Source organism: Chlorocebus sabaeus, chromosome 22, assembly GCF_047675955.1.
Source record: "Chlorocebus sabaeus isolate Y175 chromosome 22, mChlSab1.0.hap1, whole genome shotgun sequence".
In the NCBI taxonomy this organism is placed as follows: Eukaryota; Metazoa; Chordata; class Mammalia; order Primates; family Cercopithecidae; genus Chlorocebus; species Chlorocebus sabaeus.
In genome coordinates, this window is record NC_132925.1 from 39,296,578 (window position 1) to 39,316,802 (window position 20,225).

The window sequence follows — 20,225 nt, forward strand, 5'->3', positions numbered from 1 at the left end:
CACCTGTGTGCCTTGGTCCTAACCATACTCTCTTCCCAGAATGCGCTCTCCCCACCTGTCATCCACTAGTCTTCAGGTCAAACACTTCGTGCTTCACCGTGCTCCCACTGCCCGGGATGTAAGTGTCATGAAAACAACTGCTAGAGGAGATTGGTTTGCAAGTTAGAGATGCAGTTTCAGATTTCTTATAATTACCTGCCAAGAATGAGTCAGATGATCTAAAAAGCATAGTGCCATTTATGTGTGTGTTTACTGCCCGCTGGACCGAGTTGCTGGGATCCCAGGACTCACCTCAGAATATAGCATGAGGACTTGGGGCTTCTTACCATCTATCTACTGGTCCTATTTCCTCCTACCCTCCAAATTTACCCTCCAGTGGGTTTTCTCTCTAAAGTGGTGTTTAGGAGTGTCCTCTGGCTGTCTCCTTTCTGCATTCTCCTTTCTGCGCTCTCATAGTGCGTGTGGAGTGTAGATGTCTGTGGAATAAATGGGTGCGTGAATTAATAAACATGTGGCTGGGTGCTGTGGGACCCTAAGATAGCCTTCTCAGGATTCTGCTGTCTTTGCTTCTTTATTTTCAGGCCTGGTGGAACAAGGCGGTGTCAAGATAGAGCCACTTCCCAAGGAAGTGAAAGTCTACCTCCTGACTACTTCCAATGCTCCATACTGCAGTGAGTAGGGGGAAATGCATGAGCTCAGCTCTGCCAGGGCGCCACCGGAAGAGTCCAGGGCTTCGGCTTGGGCTGTGCCCAGCCCAGTGTGGTAGTCTGGGTGGGAGTGAATGATAAGGGCAAAGGCAACACCGCAGGTGGGGCAACAGCCCCTGGTCTGAACCAAAACTTTCAGAGTGAGTCCAACCGATTGCTCTTCAGATGAGGACTTGGGGCTTCTTACCGTCTATCTGCTGGTCCTATTTCCTCCGACCCTCCAAATTTACCCTCCAGTGGGTCTTCTCTAGAGTGGTGTTTAGGAGTGTCCTCTGGCCATCTCCTTTCTGCTCTCTCATTTCCCACTTCTTGGCGCCCACCCTATGTGGTTCTCACCCTGGCAGCCTCCAAGGTGGGGGTCCCTGGGAAATACTGAACCTTTCCCTCTGCTCTCCTTCCCCTTCACAGATGCATTCCGGCTTCCCACCATTACTCCTAACCATGGCATTTCTTTGAAGCTAGGATGCTAATGGTTGTAACAATGTTAAATGTGAAAGAAAAGTGTGTCCAGAATCCATGAAATACATTACAAGCTGAACCATCATCCTTCTCTAAGCTATGTGCATCTTAACTAGGGTGACTATATTTCCTGGTTTATGCTGGTTATCCTGGGATCCTGTCTGCTTTATCCTGTGTACAGGATAAAGCATGCTGGTTTGGATGATAAACTGTATGCCACCCAATTTTAACTGATTTTCTGGTCAGCTTGTGTGGGGTCAGTGGAGGGATCTTTGTGACAATATCTTCCTGGTACTAGAAGGCCTGGTACCATGTGATATGGAGCCCAGAGCTCAGACTCTGTGCTCACCTAGACCTGGATTGGAATCTCAGCTTCTCTACTTACCAGCTGTGTGATCAGGAGCAGGTTATTTAAACTCTCCGAACTCTATATCCTTATGTGAAAACGGGAACCATAACAGTACCTACTTTAAAGAATCAATTGTGAGTATAAAATAAAATGGACACAGGAGGTCACTAGCACAGGGACTGGAACCAAATCAGTAATAATTTCCTTCCCTTAGTCAATCGGAGAATTTGGGAGAGGAATAGTTAGGGTGTTTCTACCTTCATGCCAGAGAAAATTTATGGCTACCTCTTAGGAACAAAGTGGACTACAGGGTCAACTGTGGCTTTTCACATCCTTATCAGCTCATTTGACAACCCAACTGGGAGACGTAGGGAAAGGGAAGCTCTGAGAGACCAAGTGGCATGCCTAAGGCTCCACAGCTGGGTGAAAAGGTCAGAACTCAATTCCAGGTCTTCTGACTCTAAAATCTAAACTCCTTCCTCGCCACCACCATGGTTCCATCTTCTGAAAACCTGCTGTCTGCAGGCCGTATGTCTCAGCTCCCCTTCTGTCAGCGCCACCCCATCAGAGTTGGCATGCGGGAGGGTGTTTTGTCTGGTGTGGACGCGGTGCTGCCAGGACCAGATGTCCTGGCTTTTAATTCCAGCTGCTGGGCAGATTCACAGCAACCTGAGCTGGCGCCTCTGTGTCTGTGCAGCTAAGAATACACCTGGCAGGAAAGTTTGGGGAACGCCTGGAGGTTAAAAGCATGTTAAGGTCCCTGCTGAGGGGGTTCACAGAGCCATACTTTTTCTGACTGTTTCATATTTGTTGTGAGACCACCTCTCCATGCCTCCAGAAGCATAGCCCTGTTGGTTCCAAAACCACAGAGGGGTACAGAAACAGGCATGCCTGCCTGCATGCTCTGCCCTGAGCTGTCACTTCTAGGGATGGAAGCTGGATCCTCCCTGCTCTCCCTGGACAGATATGGGTATGTTCAGGAGTGTAGGGAGAAGCAGCTCTCCAGCTACTCTTAGGCCATCATGGCACTGGGCTCCCATGCCTAGCACCCTTGGCCTGCTTTGACTTCAGCAATGTTGACCTGTGCCAGGCACGCACCAGCATGGGCAGAGGATCTTCTAACAAACAATTTTTAAACAATATATTCCCTCATAGAACAGTTTTTCACATAGTGTACCTTGTCTCCGTTACTTCGCCCCATCCTTACCATGTCCTGTGTGATAAGTTGGGGGCTATTGCAGCAGATGAGGGAACTGAAGCATGGAGAGGCTTAGTGTCTTAGGCAAGGCAGCATGGCTTGTAAGCAGCAGGGTTGGGACTTGGATCCAGGCCTCCTGACCCCCCACCCAGGACTCTGTGTTGTATGACATGAGACATGTTCCTGTGCACATTTTGTTCCACTAATTCCCACCCACCCAACATTAGGCCTGGCTCCCTTGGGGCCTCCAGGGTAATTTAGTGAAGAAAGAAGCAGGCCAGGCACAGTGGCTCGCATCTGTAATCCCAGCACTTTGGGAGGCAGAGGTGGGAGGGTCGCTTGAGGACAGGAGTTTGAGACCAGCCTGAGTAACATAATGAGACCCAATCTCTACTAAAATTGTTTACAATTAGCCAGGCATGATGGTGCTCACCTGTAGTCCTTGCTACTACAGAGGCTGAGGTGGGAAGATTGCTTGAGCCCAGGAGTTGGAGGCCGCAGTGAGCTGGTTATGCCACTGCATTCCAGCCTGGGCAACAGAGCAAGAACCTGTTTCTTTAAGAAAAAAAAAAAAAGAAAAGAAGAAGAAGAAGAAGAAGAAACAGAATCTTAGAAAACTTTCTTAATCAATGATACCAGTTAGCAAAGGAAGAAGTATTAATAATATAATATAGCAAACTCAGCCCTGAGAGTTAAATTCCTAAAGCTTGTGTAAGTTAGTTATTTTTTCCACATTGCAAATATCATCCATTCCAGTTCAGCCCTTGCCTGTCCCCATAACAATTGATATCCCACAGTAACAGCTGAGAAGGAGAAACAGATGGGGTGTGGTGTCAGATGTCCTCCTCTGTGGAGGGGAATCATTCAAGGCTCTTTTCTTCTTGTGGATTCTTGGCATCTTGGCACCTTTTGGTGAGCCCTGTTACTAACCCCAGGGAACCCCGATGGGCCATAGCACTCCTCCAACTTAGTGCTGAGTTCACCTGCATCCAGTTTATGTTCCCCTCCCCAATGTTAGCCCATAAAATATGGCAAATGAAAAAGTACAGGTACAGTAAAGACGAAGGATTGCATCTCTAGCTATGTCTCCATCACCAAAGGAGCCTGGGAAAATTCCCTGAGACTAAAGCAATTGCAAAATGCCACCAGGTGCACCTACCCCTTAATAAAAAAAGGACAGTTTGTTAGGGAAACTGTAATCTTTCTTTTCTTATTTATTTATTTATTTATTTATTTATTTATTTATTTAGAGACAGAGTCTTACTCTGTCACCCAGGCTAGAGAGCAGTGGTACGATCTCAGCTCACTGCAACCTCTGCCTCTTGGGTTCAAGCAATTCTTCTGCCTAGCCTCCTGAGTAGCTGGGATTATAGGCATCCGCCACCATGACCGGCTAATTTTTTTGTATTTTTAGTAGAGACAGGGTTTCACCATGTTGGCCAGGCTAGTCTCGAACTCTTGACCTCAGGTGATCTGCCCGCCTGAGCCTCCCAAAGTGCTGGGAGTACAGGCATGAGCCACTGCGCCCGGCCAAGTGTCTATTTTTATTATCCTCAATTTACACTTGAGGAAACTGAGGATCTGAGATTATAGGTAATCTCCTCCTGGGCACACAACTACTAAGAGATAGAGCCAAGATTCCCAACCACACTGCTGCTCTCTGGGGTTTTTGCTCATTGCACCTTCTGCCCTCTGACCCAGTCTCTGTTGTGCTTTGGTTTCCTAGTGCATCACAGCCTTGTGGAGTTTCACTTGAAGCAACTGAGAAAAAAGGACACCAACATCGAGGTTACTTTCCTTAGCAGTAACGTCACCTTCTCATCTAAGATCACCATGTACGTAAGTGTCCCACCTGGTTGACCCCTTCCCTTAGGAGCTGGTTACTTTTTCATTTTACACACATGGACAACCCAGGTCAGGTACTGCGTGATTGCTAATTCCGGGGCCCAGCCAGCTCGGCTGGGGGCAGCACCTACTCTAGATCCAGCCACAGACACAGGCTGGAGAGCTGCTCAGTAGTGGGTCCAAGTATAACAGATTCAGATGAGAGCAGGCAGGGCAGGCAGGCAGCAGGGACGGCATGTCGCAACATGCCATGCCAACATGGTGGAGAGGACCTAGGAATCAGGTCCCTGAGAGGAAACAGTACTCTAGAATCCAGGCAGTGTGGGTATCAGGGATGTCAGTAGGGAGGAGGGCCTCAGTCACCAGCCCAGGGAGGGCTAGCCAGAGCCTGGAGAGCACCCACTCCTGGGAAAGGAGAGCAGTTCTAGGTTAGTTATCAGAATGGAATCTGAGGCACAGGGTCAGTCAGCAAAGGAGTTCAAGCTGAGGGCCAGACTGGCGGCCAGGAGGGTTTGATGGGTGATTCCTGGAACTGGGGCTAATCATTCCCTTCCTTTGTTGGGGCAGACTTGGGTTTGGGGGCTGGTGGAACTACGCTTGAAGTAAGAGGGTAAAGAACCCCAACTGTAGGGAGCCACAGCCTGCAGGGGGTAGGAAGGCAGCAGTCATGGTGCATACTTCTTTAAAAAGCAACTGGTTCGTTGTTCACAAGCCAGCGGGAGACAGACTGTCAGATAATGTCCCTGTCTCAGTCAGAGTCTGGTCAGGAAAACAGAGGAGGTCCAAGAGAAGGAATTTAGCACGGCGAACTCATTACAAGTATGTTGGATGAGCTGAAAAACTGAGAGATGGGGACACAATGCAGAGATTACTCACAACAGGAGCCACTACCACCCTAAGCTAGAGAGACAAAGCAGGAGTGGCACTGGCAAAGCTGGGTTCACAGGGAAGGCTGCTTGGCAGGAGCTGAACCCATGGGAAGTGCAGCCCCTCTGGAATCCCTGCCCAAAGCAGCCACCCACCTGAGCATGCCTCCACTGGGTTAGACCTCACTGGAATCTGCTGGTGGGGGAACCTGCAGGGGAACAGATCAACCCAGAGCAAACAGGGAAATGACCGGTGCATACACACTTAAATGTGTCAGCAATGCCCTGAGAGTGACAGCATGGAAGACGGAGCCCGATCAAGTCTAAGGAAATGATGAGCAGAGATTTCAAGGCTTTCCAGGAGCTACCCAGGCCAGGCTTAGGGAGAATGTGACACCTCTGGTGTGTATGGAGCACAGATTTCGGGTTATGGGGATGGTGTGGGGCTGGAGAGGCAAGTCAGGGCCAGACTCTGCCAGGCCTTGAAGGACAGGTTTTTATCCTGAGAGTAGTTTGGAGAGCCACTGGGAGTTTTAAACAGGACAGTGATGAGATCAGATGTGAGTTTGGAGATGTTTCTCAGGCTGGGATGTTGGACGTGAACTCTGCTAAGAGGCACTACAAGTTTCTGCTGGAAGGAGCGCACTTCTTCGCTCCCAAATCCCTGGCCACTAGCTGGTGTTCCTTCTGGCTCACCCAAGGTCACACAGCTACATACAGCCATCAGGATTCCAACACAGGCCTGCAGGTGCCCACAGGGCCTTGCAGACTGTGGCTATGTATCAGTAAGCCAAATACCTTTCATTAGACCCGCTCAAGGTTGTGCTACTGCTAGAAGGGTGTTTTCATCATCTTCTAGCCCATTGGTAGGTCTGACAACACTGGCAGGAATCATGAAAATGACCCAAACCTCTGGCTGCACATTAGAATCACCTGGAGAGCTTTAAAAAATATTGATGCCAAGCCCCCACCCCAGAACAATCACATCAGGGTCTCTGGGCACAGGCTCCACAGCTACACTTTAAAACTCCCCGAGGAATTCCAGTCAACATCCACAGATTAGCACTTCTTCCTCCCTGAGCAGGTTCACATAACTCTTTTGAAGAAGGCACCAGAACATGATTCACTTCTTGCAGATCAGAAACTGGGGGAAAAATGGGGAGAAGGTTACTGTGGTCTTTCTCCAAATTTCTATAGCTGTACGCAACTCTAAGATTTCATTCTAATTGGAGAATTAACCTGGGCCAACTCCCCAAATCACTCACTTAAAAGATTTTTCATATTCCTTGAATTTTACAAACTCTTCAATCTAAGCTGTTTCTTAAAGGAAACAATCTTATTTTTTCCTCTGAGGTATTTCCAAAGACTTGTGAATTTAAAAAAAGAGGGGCTGGTTTTTAAACAAAATTATAATGATCTTCCCTTAGAAGGAAAAAACAAGATATATGACTAACCCTGGACCAAAAAGAACACAAAGAAGCCTTGTCATCACTCTGTGAAGGCCAGAAAGGAACAGGAAACCGAGTTGGCAAGGGTGGCTCCCCACACCCCCCAGCCCCCGCCGAGAGGAACGCAGCGCCCTCCTTCTTTCCTCTTTCTCAGAGTCCCACTCAGAGGCCAGGGAGGATCACAAAGGGCCCCACAAATCGAATTCCTTCCCTAGCTGGGTGGTGCAGCCTGCTGGGCGCTCTCCCTGATCCCCTGCTCACCACCCTCAGGCTCTGCTGGCTGGGCTGTGCCTTGCACTCAGCATGAAGACTGTCCTCACTGAATCTCACGATTTTTTGCTTTTGTCTCCAGTACCTAGTACCTAGGGGGTACCAGAGCCCTTTTGGAAGCACCCTGCTAGGTTGATCACTTCATACTCCTCCCTCATCTTTGTCTCAGTCCAAAGTGGTGCCTGAATCTTTAAACAGATAGGGAATCTGAGGGGCAAAGCCAAGAGGGTGGGTTAAGACAGAACTGGATACTGTTTTCACTCTGAGCCTCCTAGGCTGAAGTCAGTATGAACCAAACCCTGTGGTTCAAGTTCATAGCAGCATGTCGGGAAGCTGGGACTTACACCTAGTTGCTAGTGACTCCACAGCCACCTTGCCAGGTTAGGTAACTTTTCCAAAGCCACACAGCTGGGAAGACAAAACCTGGGTTCCACCCAGCTCTGTCTGTGCCTCATGATCTGTTTTCTTGTTGCTGTTCTCACCCACACATTCATACTTAGCCTAAAACAGAAAAGTCCTTACACAGAATTCTTTCAAAAGGAATGTCCTAAAAGAGGGTTTCTACTTCTGGGTAATTGGATGTGAAGGTGAAGGTCTCCTCCAGCTGGGAATCCAAGAATGAGGAACAGTTTTTCCAGATATGAAAATCCAGGAGCTACTATTTTGTTGCAGTGTCTACTTGTTCACTCAAAAAAATCAACAACTACTTTCTCGGTCATATTCAAAGCTGGAGGTGTGGGCAGAGGGGCTGGTGAGGGTGACACAAAGGACTGTGGTAAGGAGCTAACCCCTTGGTGCATGACAGCCAACCAGTGCCATCAGCAGAGCCTGATTGGAGACAAAGGGAAAGTACAGGCCGTAAGGGCTGCAGTCCTTTACTTTCCCTTGCCCCTTTCCTTGCAGACCTAAGCAGCAACTTCACGGGAAAGGAATCATAGCCCATGCCACCCCACAGTGCCAGATAAAGCAAGTGAAATTCAAGTTTCAGTCTTCCAACCGCGTTTGGAAAAAAGACCGGACTACTATTATTGGGAAGTTCTGCACTGCCCTTTTGCCTGTCAATCACAGGTAAGCCCCAGTATCCACTTCCCCCGCAGATGCACACATACATCAAAGATCGGTCCTGGCCTTAGATGTGCTGCCTGTTGAGATTCAAGCTCATCATAGTGATTACCATCTTAGAAGCAGAAATGACAGAGACCCAGCTTTCCAGAACCTCCTGTGGGACCATCGTCGGTTGGGGAAATTCCACTGTGTTTGTTCTACATATTTGGTTTCTATGTAAGATTTCATTAGAACAAAGTTTTCTCATTGCATATTTTCTCCTCTGTGGCCTCCACTCCAAACGTATCATGGGTCACATTCATGGGTGTGGATCCAGAATCCACATCCCCTTTCCCTTCCTCTAAAGGCATTTATGTCATTAACCTTACCACCCCCCGGCCCTTAGACCACAGGAACTGGCTCTTAATTGTAGGTGACTGCAGACTTCTTTCATCAGACATCACGGAAATTCAAAAGCACAGAATGCCAAGCCCTGTCTCCTCACCAGCCACTGCTCTCTTATTTCTCTTCTCTTCCAGAGAAAATGTGATCTGCTTACCTGAACCGGTGAACTTACAAGCAAGTGTGACTGCTTCTCATGACCTGAAGATAGCCTGCGTATAGTTTAACCTGGGCAGGACACATCTCCCTGCATTTTTTTTTTTTTTTTTTTTTTTTTTTTTTTTGGAGGGAGGTTTGATGAGGGATGTGTGTGTGCAGCTTATTGTAGACCATTACTGCTACGGAGAAAGGCAAAGCTCTTTCTTATTTTCTCCATAATGAGCCACCCTGGAGGGGACGGAGAACTCATTTTACAGAGCTTGGTTTCTGTTGCTGATCTTATGTACATACCCATTTTAGCTTTCCCATGTATACTTAACTGCACTTGCTTTAGCTCCTTGGATATCTGTACTTAGGATTCAATAGAAACATGTACAGAGTAAACGATTTTTTAAAAATAAAACTTCATGGAGTACCTGAATCATTGAACTATTTTACTTGAATGGAATTTTGTTACCTACAAAAAGTTGAGATTTATACTCTGTGGGATTGCAGAAAACAGTATTGCATTATCTGTATTAAAATAGCAACTAAAAGAAGTACTTGGAACAAGAGAGGGGATGAAGGGTGGGGAGGAAGATGGCACCATTTACTAACCCTTACCATTACCTCCTCTGGATATTTGGAAGGTTTGAAGGATCAGAGAGATCTTGGGGAATACAGGTAGATTTCCTCTGGGTTACTGTTTCCCAAACTTTGATCTTTGTAAATAACCTTGTATCAGCCGCAGCCCAGCGAAAAACAGATGGTACGCTCAATCTGTGTTGGGAGAATTTAAGAAAAGGACTATTTGCCATAGTCTTTTGTGGGGAAACCACAGGGATAATGCAGTTCCCTGAAGCTACTGGCAGTAGAAGCTGCTACTACGCTACCCTTGAAGAGGCCAGAGGAGGGGAAGCACCGGGGGCTGCAGACCTGCAGTACAGGGACACAGTCAGGCAGCAGCAACCCCGCAGGGAGGGAGCAGGAGCAGATTCTCTGACTTCACTGTTCCTCCTCCCCCATTTTCCTGCTAGTGCTCCCCATTAAGGACCCCCAACAGAATCCAGAGGGCAAATCACACATTGACATGGCCAGGCCTGGGGCATACAGCAGGACAGAGAAGGGTGTAGAGTGGATGGGAAGGGGGTGGGGAACTAACAGATATGGCACACACCCTCACCACTTTCCTAAATCCAGGTTTCCCCTGGATTCTTTTATTCTTTAAATTCACTTTTTTAAAAACATAAATAAATGAGCTTTAAAAGGAAACTGCTGACTTGCTGATTTGCTCTCCACAATAAAGACTGGGAGAATGATGGAAGCAACAGGCTGCAATTACTCCATCTGGGCCAAGTCAGCCAGGGCACTGAGAGCTTCGGCCTTCGTCCAGGCCTTGGAAATGCAACCAAAAGGACAGGTGAGGCTCACAAAGATGTTTAACTGTCTGCATGATCACAGTCATGTCTAAAGAATACACATGTTCCCTACCACGTAGGCTTTCAATTTTCTATTTTTCCTCAAACCAAAAACCCTCCTTTCCTTTTCCCTCTCTTTACTCCATGCAGGTTCCTCCCTGGAGACAGTCTTACCCTGAGCTGTATTACGCTGCACTTCCATTTGCCATCCTGGGAGACACTGCTTAGCACATACTTCTTCCTTAGTTTTCCCCACTGCTCGTTGCTTCATTTCCAAATGTGTATTACATTTCTGTGATGAAAATCATATTGTGGGCTGGGCACGGTGGTTCACACCTGTAATCCCAGCACTTTGGGAGGCCAAGCTGGGTGGATCACTTGAGGTCAGGAGTTGAAGACCAGCCTGACCAATATGATGAAATCCCATCTCTACTAAAAATACAAAAAAAAAAAAAAAAATTAGCTGTAAATTAGTCAGTGTGGTGGCACACTCCTGTAATTCCAGCTACTCAGGAGGCCGAGGCACAAGAATTGCTTCAACCCAGGAAGCAGAGGTTGCAGTGAGCTGAGATCATGCCACTGTACTCCAGCCTAAGAGACAGAGTGAGACTCCGTCTCAAAAACAACAACAATAACAACAAATCATGTTTTGTGATGTTGATGCTAACTGGTGTTAAACTGACTCAGTCTGTTTTGCAGTGGCCTCACACTTCCATTCTGCTTTTGGCCATAGCCCTGGGTTTCTTTGCGAATATTTTCTTATTTTTAAACACTGTTAGACTTTCTCACATGTTATTTTGCCCCTAGTTAGAAACTTTGGATTACTACCTTACATGGAAAAACCAGTTTCTCTACTCATAAATTAATCCTAGAAAGAAATATAATGAGAACATTATAATGTTTAACATTCCAACTAGATACTGTGGTCTGATGCAGGCTCAAAGTCACGGGCCAGTTTTTCCCTTTTTTTTTTTTTCCCCCTTTCATGTTCAGGAGGCAAAATTTTTTCTTTACTAAAAAGGGAAAATTTGCAAGTATGTGAGAGATGTTAAAAATTTATCAACACTGGCCAGGCGTGGTGGCTCATGCCTGTAATCCCAGCACTTTGGGAGGCCGAGGCAGGTGGATCACCTGAGGTCTGGAGTTCAAGACAAGCCTGGCCAACATGGTGAAACCCTGTCTCTACTAAAAATACAAAACATTAGCCGGGCATGGTGGCAGGCGCCTGTAATCCCAGCTACTCGGGAGGCTGAGGCAGGAGGATCACTTGAACCTAAGGGGTAGAGGTTGCAGTGAGCTGAGATCGAGCCATTGCACTCCAGCCTGGGCAACAAGAGCAAAACTCTGTCTCCAAAAAAAAAGTATTAACACTGAGTGGAAACATTTTTCTATATATAATCACTGGATGGAAAGGATATAAGAAATGTATAACTGTCTATGAGATGGAATGTTGTTTAATGCTGGGTCTATGTGGTACCTAAAATCATCCTGTCCAGGGGTACGTGGCCCACACTTTGGGAAACATGGCTTTAAGTAGATGGGATGTCTGTGGGGTCAGGAAAAGGGAGAGCTAACATGGAATTCTGCTCCATGGTGGAGCAAAAGCAGAGCTTGGGTCTCCCTTCCACACCCACTTTGCGCACTCTGCTGCAGTCTTTTCATGAACAGAGACTATTACAGAGCTAATTAAATCCAACAGGCAGATTCACCACCAAGTGCGAGATACACTGCTGAAAGATACAGAGCAATGTGACCTTGGAATAGCCGCGCAACAAAAACATCCAACATTGCACAGCTTTTTACTATGTTCCAGGCACCATTCTGAGTGTGTCATATGTATTAACATATTTTATCCTCTCAGCGAGCCTATGAGATACATGCTATTATTATCCCACTTTACTGATAAAGAAATCAAGAGGCTGAGGAACTTTCAAGATCACAGGTCTAGTAAGTAAAGGAGCCAGGATTCAAATGCCAGCTGTCCGCCCCAGAGCCAGGTGATTAATCACCACTCTAACCAGACTCAGAAACACGACAGAGAAGTCCCCCTAAAGGTCCACAATGCAACCCTGTGGGACTGGATACATAATTCGCAGGGTCCAGTGCAAGATAAAAATGTGGCCTCCTTATTTAAAAAGTTGAGAATTTCAAGATGGTGACAGCAGAGCATGAAACCAAGTGTGGGGCCTGAGTGGAGCCCTGTGCCCAGGTGTACAGGTCGCATGCCCAGGAAGCCAGCCCTGCAGCCAGGTGAGCCACACTGTCAATCCCCAGAGCCAGGCATTCCAGCCGAGCTTGTGTAGTGCTGCTGACTGTGAACCCAGACAAACCTCAGGTGGCTAAGGAAGAAAGTTGTGAAGGATGAAAAAAAGGTTATAGGGCCTTTGAGAGGGGTGCTAGCGTTTCTTATAGAAAATATTCAGACCCGGTTGGGCGCGGCGGCTCATGCCTGTAATCCCAGCACTTTGGGAGGCTGAGGTGGGCAGATCACCTGAGGTCAGGAGTTCGAGACCAGCTTGGCCAACATGGTGAAACCCTGTCTCTACTAAAAATACAAAAATTAGCCAGGCACGGTGGTGGGCACCTGTAATTCTAGCTGCTTGGGAGGCTGAGGCAGGAGAATCGCTTGTACCTGGGAGGTGGAGGTTGCACTGAGCCGAGACTGTGCCATTGTATTCCAGCCTGGGCAACAAGAGTGAAACTCTGTCTCAAAAAAAAAAAAAAAAAAAAAAAAAAGAAAAGAAAAAGAAAAAAAGAAAAGCAAAAAATAATACAGGGGACGTTCCTGTATTAACCCTCACCAGATTTTCAGATGAATGTTGTTTAAGGTTCCTCTACATTAGAGGCTGTGGGAGCTTGGTTCCCACTGCACGGCTTGGTGACAGGTAGGAGAGAGCCCATCTCCAGCAGCATTTTGGAATGCTGTCCTCAACATCTGGAGCACAAGATGCCAGGGAGAGATTGGGATGGGTTGATAAGGGAGAAAATGACTTCCTATCCTCTTTCGAGGTCTGACGATCCACACTTTGAGAACAGACGTAGGAAAGACCTTCCACTCCTGTGTCTACAGGTGAAATTGTCTAGCAACTGCAGAGTGGTTAACAGCAAAGAAGACATGTGTACTCACTTCTGAATAGCAGGGCTGGCTGCTTCAACAGAGGGAGAAAAAGGTGGGAGCAGAAGGATAGGGGAGAGGAGAGAGGAAATGGAAGCATGGATGGAGGTGACTGCAGTCAGATAAACAGTTGTTTGCACACAAACCCAGCATTCCATAAAGTCCTATGCAGACTCCGTGAGTTCACAATAGTTTCCCTTGCAGCTCACAAACTGTGCCTTGATTAAAACTCTTCTCATGACAAATCAAGCCCTTGGGCAGCAGGGACTTTGTCTTGTCTATTGTTGTACTCTGAGTCCCTAGCATACAGTAGGTTCTCGAATATTTGTTAGAAAATGAATAAATAAGTGGTCCCAGGAAGTATTTTCACGTCTAAGGCTTCATTATTGGCAGAATTCACCAGTGAAGCTATCTCAGTGTTGGCTTTTCTTGCCGAGTAGTTTTTCACTAATTTAATCTCTTCACTTGTTATAGATGTATTCAGATTTTCTTTTTTCTTGAGTCTATTTCAGTAAGAATTGTCCACTTTATTTAAGTTATCTAATTTGTTGGTACACAATTGTTTGCTGTATTCTCTTGTGATTCTTTTTATTTCTATAAGGTCAGTAATGATGTCTCCTCTCTTATTCCTGATTTTAGTAATTTAAGTCTTCTCTCTTTTTTTCTTGGTAAGTCTAGATAAAGATTTGACAATTTCATTGATCTTTTCAAGGAATCAACTTTGGTTTTCTATTCTCTAGTGTGATAATTGCTACTCTAATCTTTATTGTCTTTCTCGATTAGATATTATCCCATATCACTTTGAAAAACAGCTAAAGCCACAAATCTGCCTTGACCCTTTTGTTTTTGCTTCTGCTCTGTCAGTCTTCCTTGGGGCACCAGATCTTTCATGATCTATTGCCCAAAAAGGATAGCGTCATAGGATCACAGGCAATTCTTGGGAAAATTTACATTGGTTACTATATCAAAAAGATATTCTGCTACATATGCCTAACTTATCTTCACTCTTGGACCACAAAGATCTATTTCAGAGACAAATTTGGAATGGAATTTTCCTTAACATTATCCTCAATAGAGCCTGAAGTACAGAATATACTCATTTTCTCACTCAGATCCTGAGACCTCAGTGGTCATTTACCAGACATTGGAATTCCTGAATGAATAACATTGTCTTAAAAATCATGTTCCTCAGGTCAGAAGGCTAGAGTGCTCTAGTACAGGAGTCCTCAACCCCTGGGTGAGTGAACATTACCACGGGAGCTCCATCTCCTGTCAGGTCAGCTGTGGCACTGGATTCTAGGAGAGTGAGCCCTATTGTGAACTGCTCATGGAAGGGATCCAGATTGTGCTTTCCTTATGAGAACCTAACTAATGCCTGATGATCTGAGGTGGAACAGTTTCATCCTGAAACCATCCCCCTCCCCACCGTCCCCGCACTGCACTGGTCTGTGGAAAAACTGTCTTCCACAAAACCAGTCCCTGGTGCCAAAAAGGTTGGGGACCACTGCTGTAGTAGATACCTAGTCAGTTTGAGGTGTCTTTTTTTTTTTTTTTTTTTTTCAGGTGGACTGAAAGTAGGATTTATTGTTGGGCATTAGGAGGGGCAGCATAGTGGAAGCCCTCATGAGTTCAGGGCCCACCACTTGTCCAGAGGGCCATGATTGGGGATGTACTTGACCCTGCAGTCATCTGGAATGAGCTGTTTCTCAGCCACCATGTCTTTGCATTCATCCACATTGAACTTGGTAATAATGCCCCACTTCTTTGAGATGTGGATCTTCTGGTGGCCAGGGAACTCGGCCTTGGCCCTGCGCAGGGCCTCAATCGCATACTCCTTGTTCTGCAGCTTGGTGCTGATTGACATGATGACTTGACCAGTGTGAACCCTGGCCACAGTGCCCTGGGGCTTTTCAGAGGTACCTCATATACCTGTTTGGAGCCTGTCAGCCCAGCACAGGACAACGTCTTGTTGATGTGCATAACGTGGAAGGGGTGGAGCCACACTCAGATGTGAAAGCCATCTTTGCCACAACTTTTTATCATGTACTTATTGGCACAAATTCGGGCAGCCTCCAGGGCTCCATTCATCTGATACCATGTGGCCACAGAGTGGAAACTCAACCACTTTTGCCCTCTTCTGCCCCAGGTCAAAGATGAGAATCTTGGCATCAGGAACACCTCGCCGGAAGAGAGGCTTCGGGTTGTTCTTACAATAATGGTAACACCAGTGGGGCGGCGGCCCATGGTGACACCAGAATCTTCAGTGGCACGCTGAAGGGAAAGAGCTTGAGTGTCTTTTGAGCTTAAGAGTCATTCCTTTCTGTAAGAACTGACCTCCATCTAGAAGATGGGCAGCCCCAATTGTACTGCATGACCCGGTCCTCAGGCCCAGCTGAGTGGACCAGAAGTAGACACGTGACTGAACCTGGACAAGGTAGATTTCCTTCCTGAAAGTCTGAAATTATGACTAAGAGGCTGCCATACTTGTCTTCTGGTAGTTGGAATTGTTCCATATGAACTCAGGAGCTGAGGGCGAACATATTCCACTGTGAGAACAGAGAAACAGGAAAGACTGCTCTGTTGGAAAACAGAAACATGTTGCAGTTCTCCTAAGAGAAACAGAAACAGAAGATGATGACTGGGTCCCTGACGGCTTTCTGCTTTCCCTGATGGCTTTCTGATCTAGTCCCATATTAAAATCTGGAGGCATTTCTGTCTTTGAATTCTATAAGGCACCCCCGTGTCCTTTTAAGTTCTCCTTTGCTTCGTCATCATAATTATCAACATCGGCAACATTATCAACAAAAAAGAGAAAACTTCCTGAGCAGTTAGTATATGCTAGGTAAAGTTTCAGTTAGCTTATAAAGTTTCAAATTATCTTATTTAATATTCCCAATAAATCCATGTATTACTTCATTTTACATATGAGGAAACAGGGACAAGGAAATTAAGTAACTTGTCCACTATAGTTAGCAATGGATAAAATCAGGATTCACACCAAGGCCATCTGACTTCAGAATCTGAGCTCTAACCACCATGTTTTTATACAGTTTAGCCTGTTCACGTTGGTTTCTAGCACTTGCAACCAAGATGTATTAGCTCAATAGGGTTCTTCAGTCTGGCCCTACTCTGCCTAACTAAAATTATCTGCCACTTTCCCCAGTGTGTTGAAGCCAGTATTCCCCTAAAACATACTATGGTCAATGTCATCTCCATGTCTTTTTGTTCCTTCTCCTTCCCACCCCCGCACTTTTATATTCTACCAATAATTCAGGGTCCACTTCCATTTCTATCTCCCCCAGGGAACCTGGTCACCCATATGTTCTATCAGTCAGTAACTATGCTGCCTTGCAATGGTGGTTAATAGCTTACTGCAAGTATATCAGGCCTCTATGATGAGATTGTAAGGTCTTTAAAAGCAGGGGATATGTTTTCTCTTTCACTGTGTCCCCAAAACACTGTAATTCATTGTAAGCATACAATAAAAGCTCCGTGAATTGAATTAAAGGCAGTAATCTTAGTGGCATAGACAAAGGCAGGGAGAGAAAGTCAGACACAGAGAGGCTTAACTTTAAAGGAGGGCTTAATGTCTTCTCATAAGTGTCAGGAATGGCCTTCATGTACTCATCTTGTTTTAAAATTGTATGTGTAAACTTTTGAAAGTTTTAAATCTCTGTAGGAAAAAGGATATTCCATTGAAACATAAATCTTCTGTAATTGCTGAATTCTCACCGAGCCGTTGATCTCCTGGTTGAGTGGTCCCAAGTCTGACATTCTGAAAGTGATATATGCTGCTCCCCACAGCCACAAACACATATCTGATCTCACTCTTGGGCACACCCCAAGCCCTGGGATGACCATCACAACTCCCCGCTGCCCCACCATCTCAGAGGAGGTAGGTTTCGTACCCTTAAGAAGAACATGGGGGTGATGAGAGTATCCAGTGCCTGAGTCTTTCTAGGCCCTAAGAAGGCCTTGGAATCCTCTCTGATCCTTAGCATTCACCCTCATCTATGAAAACAACTGTTTGCATTTCTGTGTCCACTTAGTGTCCTGACAAGAGTCAAAACTCAATCCATCCAAAAGGAAATCAACATCTTCCCCAGTTATTCCTCCTCTTTTTATGGTAATAGCTGCCACCACGATCCAATCATCCAGGCTTGAAGCCTGAGTCATCTTTGACTCAGAACATCACAGTGCTAAAAAAAAATTTTTTTAAAGCCATTTGCCTCCTTCCCCCAATTTATACTCAGTCTCTGTCTCTCAATATCTTAAAATGCATCTGAGATCTGTCCCTTCTTGTGTATTGCCCCTGATAAGGCTCTGGATTTTGGCACCAACCCCTGAACTACTACACTCTTTTCCTGCTGGTTTGAATAGGGAGAGAAGAAAAGAAAATTGGAAAGTGGAACTAGAAATCTCTAAAACCCCAAGTGTTAACCTTACCCTTGCCAAAATGCGCACATGAATTGTCCTACTAGCAGTTAACAGCTGAGTTTCACCAACATTTAAGCATTACCAACTAAATGTCACACAAGTGGCCCTGTGTGAGGTGCTGGGGCTACAGCAAATAAGTAAGACTTCCCCAGCCCTCAAGTGCCTAGCGAGGGATGAGAGCTGAGGGGGGTGGCCCCAGAGGACTCTGCGAGTCCTGAAGGGGATTGGTCAATGCTGAGGGCGAGGTGAAGGCCAGGAGAGTGTGCATAGGGAGAAGACATGTGTATTAGGTTTGAGGGGTGAATAGGATTTCAAGCCTGAGGGCTGAGGGGTGGAGGGCAATTCCAGGCTATTAAGCAAAGGCTCAGTTTACAGGCTGGACTAATCTGATTTCTGTGCTGTGTCCTGGGCTCCCCTGTGGCAGTGACGCAATCATGTGACAGTTGGTGATCATGTGCTGGGTAAAGACACTTTCGGGAAGGATGATATCACAGAAGTGAACCACAGTGAAATAAAGTATAATCACCAGATAAATTTCCAAGTAGGAGGCACATGTCAGTGCATGAAATCAAAGACAACGACAGACGTAAAACTGCTGACAGTATTGTTTTCACTTCTACCTCAAGATTTGTGTGGGTGTCTACAGGAAACCAGGGTGTCAAAAAAAGAAAGAGAAGAGGTATGGCCGGGCGCAGTGGCTCACGCCTGTAATCCCAGCATTTCGGGAGGCCGAGGCGGGCGGATCACAAGGTCAGGAGATTAAGACCATCCTAGCTAACACTGTGAAACCCCGTCTCTACTAAAAAATACAAAAAATTAGCCAGATGTGGTGGTGGGTGCCTGTAGTCTCAGCTACTCAGGAAGCTGAGGCAGGAGAATGGCGTGAACCCAGGAGGCAGAGCTTGTAGTAAGCCGAGATTGTGCCACTGCACTCCAGCCTGGGCAACAGAGCGAGACTCCGTCTCAAAAAAAGAAAAACAGAAAGAGAAGAGGTACTGAACATTGGAGATGGACTTAGTTTCCCCCTCCAGGCAATTCTTCTCCCCATGGTCTCTCACGGGTTTTTGCTTTATACATATATGTAATGCTATTTTTCAAATATATAAAGAGACTGTTGTGGCGAATTTTTAAAACCTGTAAATTTATCTAAAAATCCTACTGAAATCCAAATGTCTTTTGCCTTACATACACCATTAGATAATAAAAGCACAACTTCGACAATGTAAGGTCTGATTCTTTGGTGGAGAAAAGGGATTAAAGAAGTCCTCATCTTGAGAAACCACTGCTATATGCCATAGGTGTGTAATGACAGCCCTGCCTTGGTGATCCTCCAGGTTGGGCAGTGGCACCACATCCAGGTTATGTTGAATCTCAATTTACAGTGTACAGTGTACTTTTTTTTTTGAAACGGAGTCTTGCTCTGTTGCCCAGGCTGGAGTGCAACGGCGCAAATCTTGGCTCCCTGCAACCTCTGCCTCTCAGCTTATTCAAGCAATTCTCCTGCCTCAGCCTCCCGAGTAACTGGTATTATAGGCGCCTGCCACCGCGCCCAGCTACCTTTTGTATTTTTTTAGTACAGACGGGGTTTCACCATGTTGGTCAGGCTGGTCTTGAACTCCTGACCTCAAGTGAGCCACCTGCCTCAGTCTCCCAAAGTGCTGGGACTATAGGTGTGAGCCACTGCACCTGGCCCAGTGTACTTTTTTGTTGTTTGTTTATTGCTTTGGTTACTCTCCACAATAGCCCTCTAGGGTTACCCAATGCCTGAGTAATTCCATTCCTAGGTATATATCCAAGATAATGTATACATATGTATACCGAAAGACATGTACAAGAATGTTCATAGCAGCACTATTTGTAATTGCCCCAAGCTGGAAGCTATCCAAATGCCCATCAATTGTAGATTGGATAAATAAATTGTGGTATAGTGATACAAAGAGCACACAGCAACAAAAACAAAAAAGCTATTGAGAGGGAGAGATGCCCAAGGATTCCCAGCTGTTTCAGCTCTCAGCTGTTTGAGTCTTCCCAGACAGGTGAGTGAAGAAACTTAGAGATGATTCTAGACTGAGCCACTATCTGACTGAAACAACATGAGAAACCCTGAGTGAGAACCGCCTAGCTGAGCCCAGTCAGGTCCCACACTCATGGGCACAACAAATTATTAGGACTATTTTAAGTCACTATTTTAGGGATTGATATTACACAGCAATAGATAACTGAAATATTGTTGAAGTGTTTAAAGAAAAAGGAAAATAGAATATATTAAATTTATAAATCTACTTTAAGATGTTTAAGAAAACCTAATAAACTAAGTTTATAAAAGTTCCTCTAAAAACTATTGTTTAATACTAGGTTCATCAATAGAAAAAGAGATATAAGTTAAATGTCACAGTCTAAGGGAAAACGAGGTTTTTAAATTTCCACTTCCATAAATTTGAATCTTAATTGAAAAATAAAAAATAATCATCGGTGAAAAGCTGGATCTTTGACTCCACTGATCCTTTCAGACAATGCAAAGAAACAACA

At 45.7% G+C, this 20,225-nt stretch overlaps 1 protein-coding gene and 1 pseudogene across 1 annotated transcript in view; one reads left to right on the top strand and one right to left on the bottom strand.

Annotated features, from left to right (window-relative positions):
* Window positions 1-9,168, top strand: part of PLA1A (phospholipase A1 member A) — a 30,674-nt gene extending 21,506 nt beyond the window's left edge. Inside the window, exons 8-11 of the mRNA XM_007985697.3 lie at window positions 582-671; window positions 4,440-4,548; window positions 8,046-8,210; window positions 8,726-9,168. Coding sequence (XP_007983888.2) covers window positions 582-671; window positions 4,440-4,548; window positions 8,046-8,210; window positions 8,726-8,810 — 449 coding nt within the window. The 3' untranslated portion in view covers window positions 8,811-9,168. The remainder of the gene's footprint in view (window positions 1-581; window positions 672-4,439; window positions 4,549-8,045; window positions 8,211-8,725) is intronic.
* A 5,712-nt stretch (window positions 9,169-14,880) lies between these two features.
* LOC103228674 (large ribosomal subunit protein uL16-like) lies at window positions 14,881-17,033 on the bottom strand (annotated as a pseudogene).
* Between the last annotated feature and the right edge of the window lie 3,192 nt (window positions 17,034-20,225).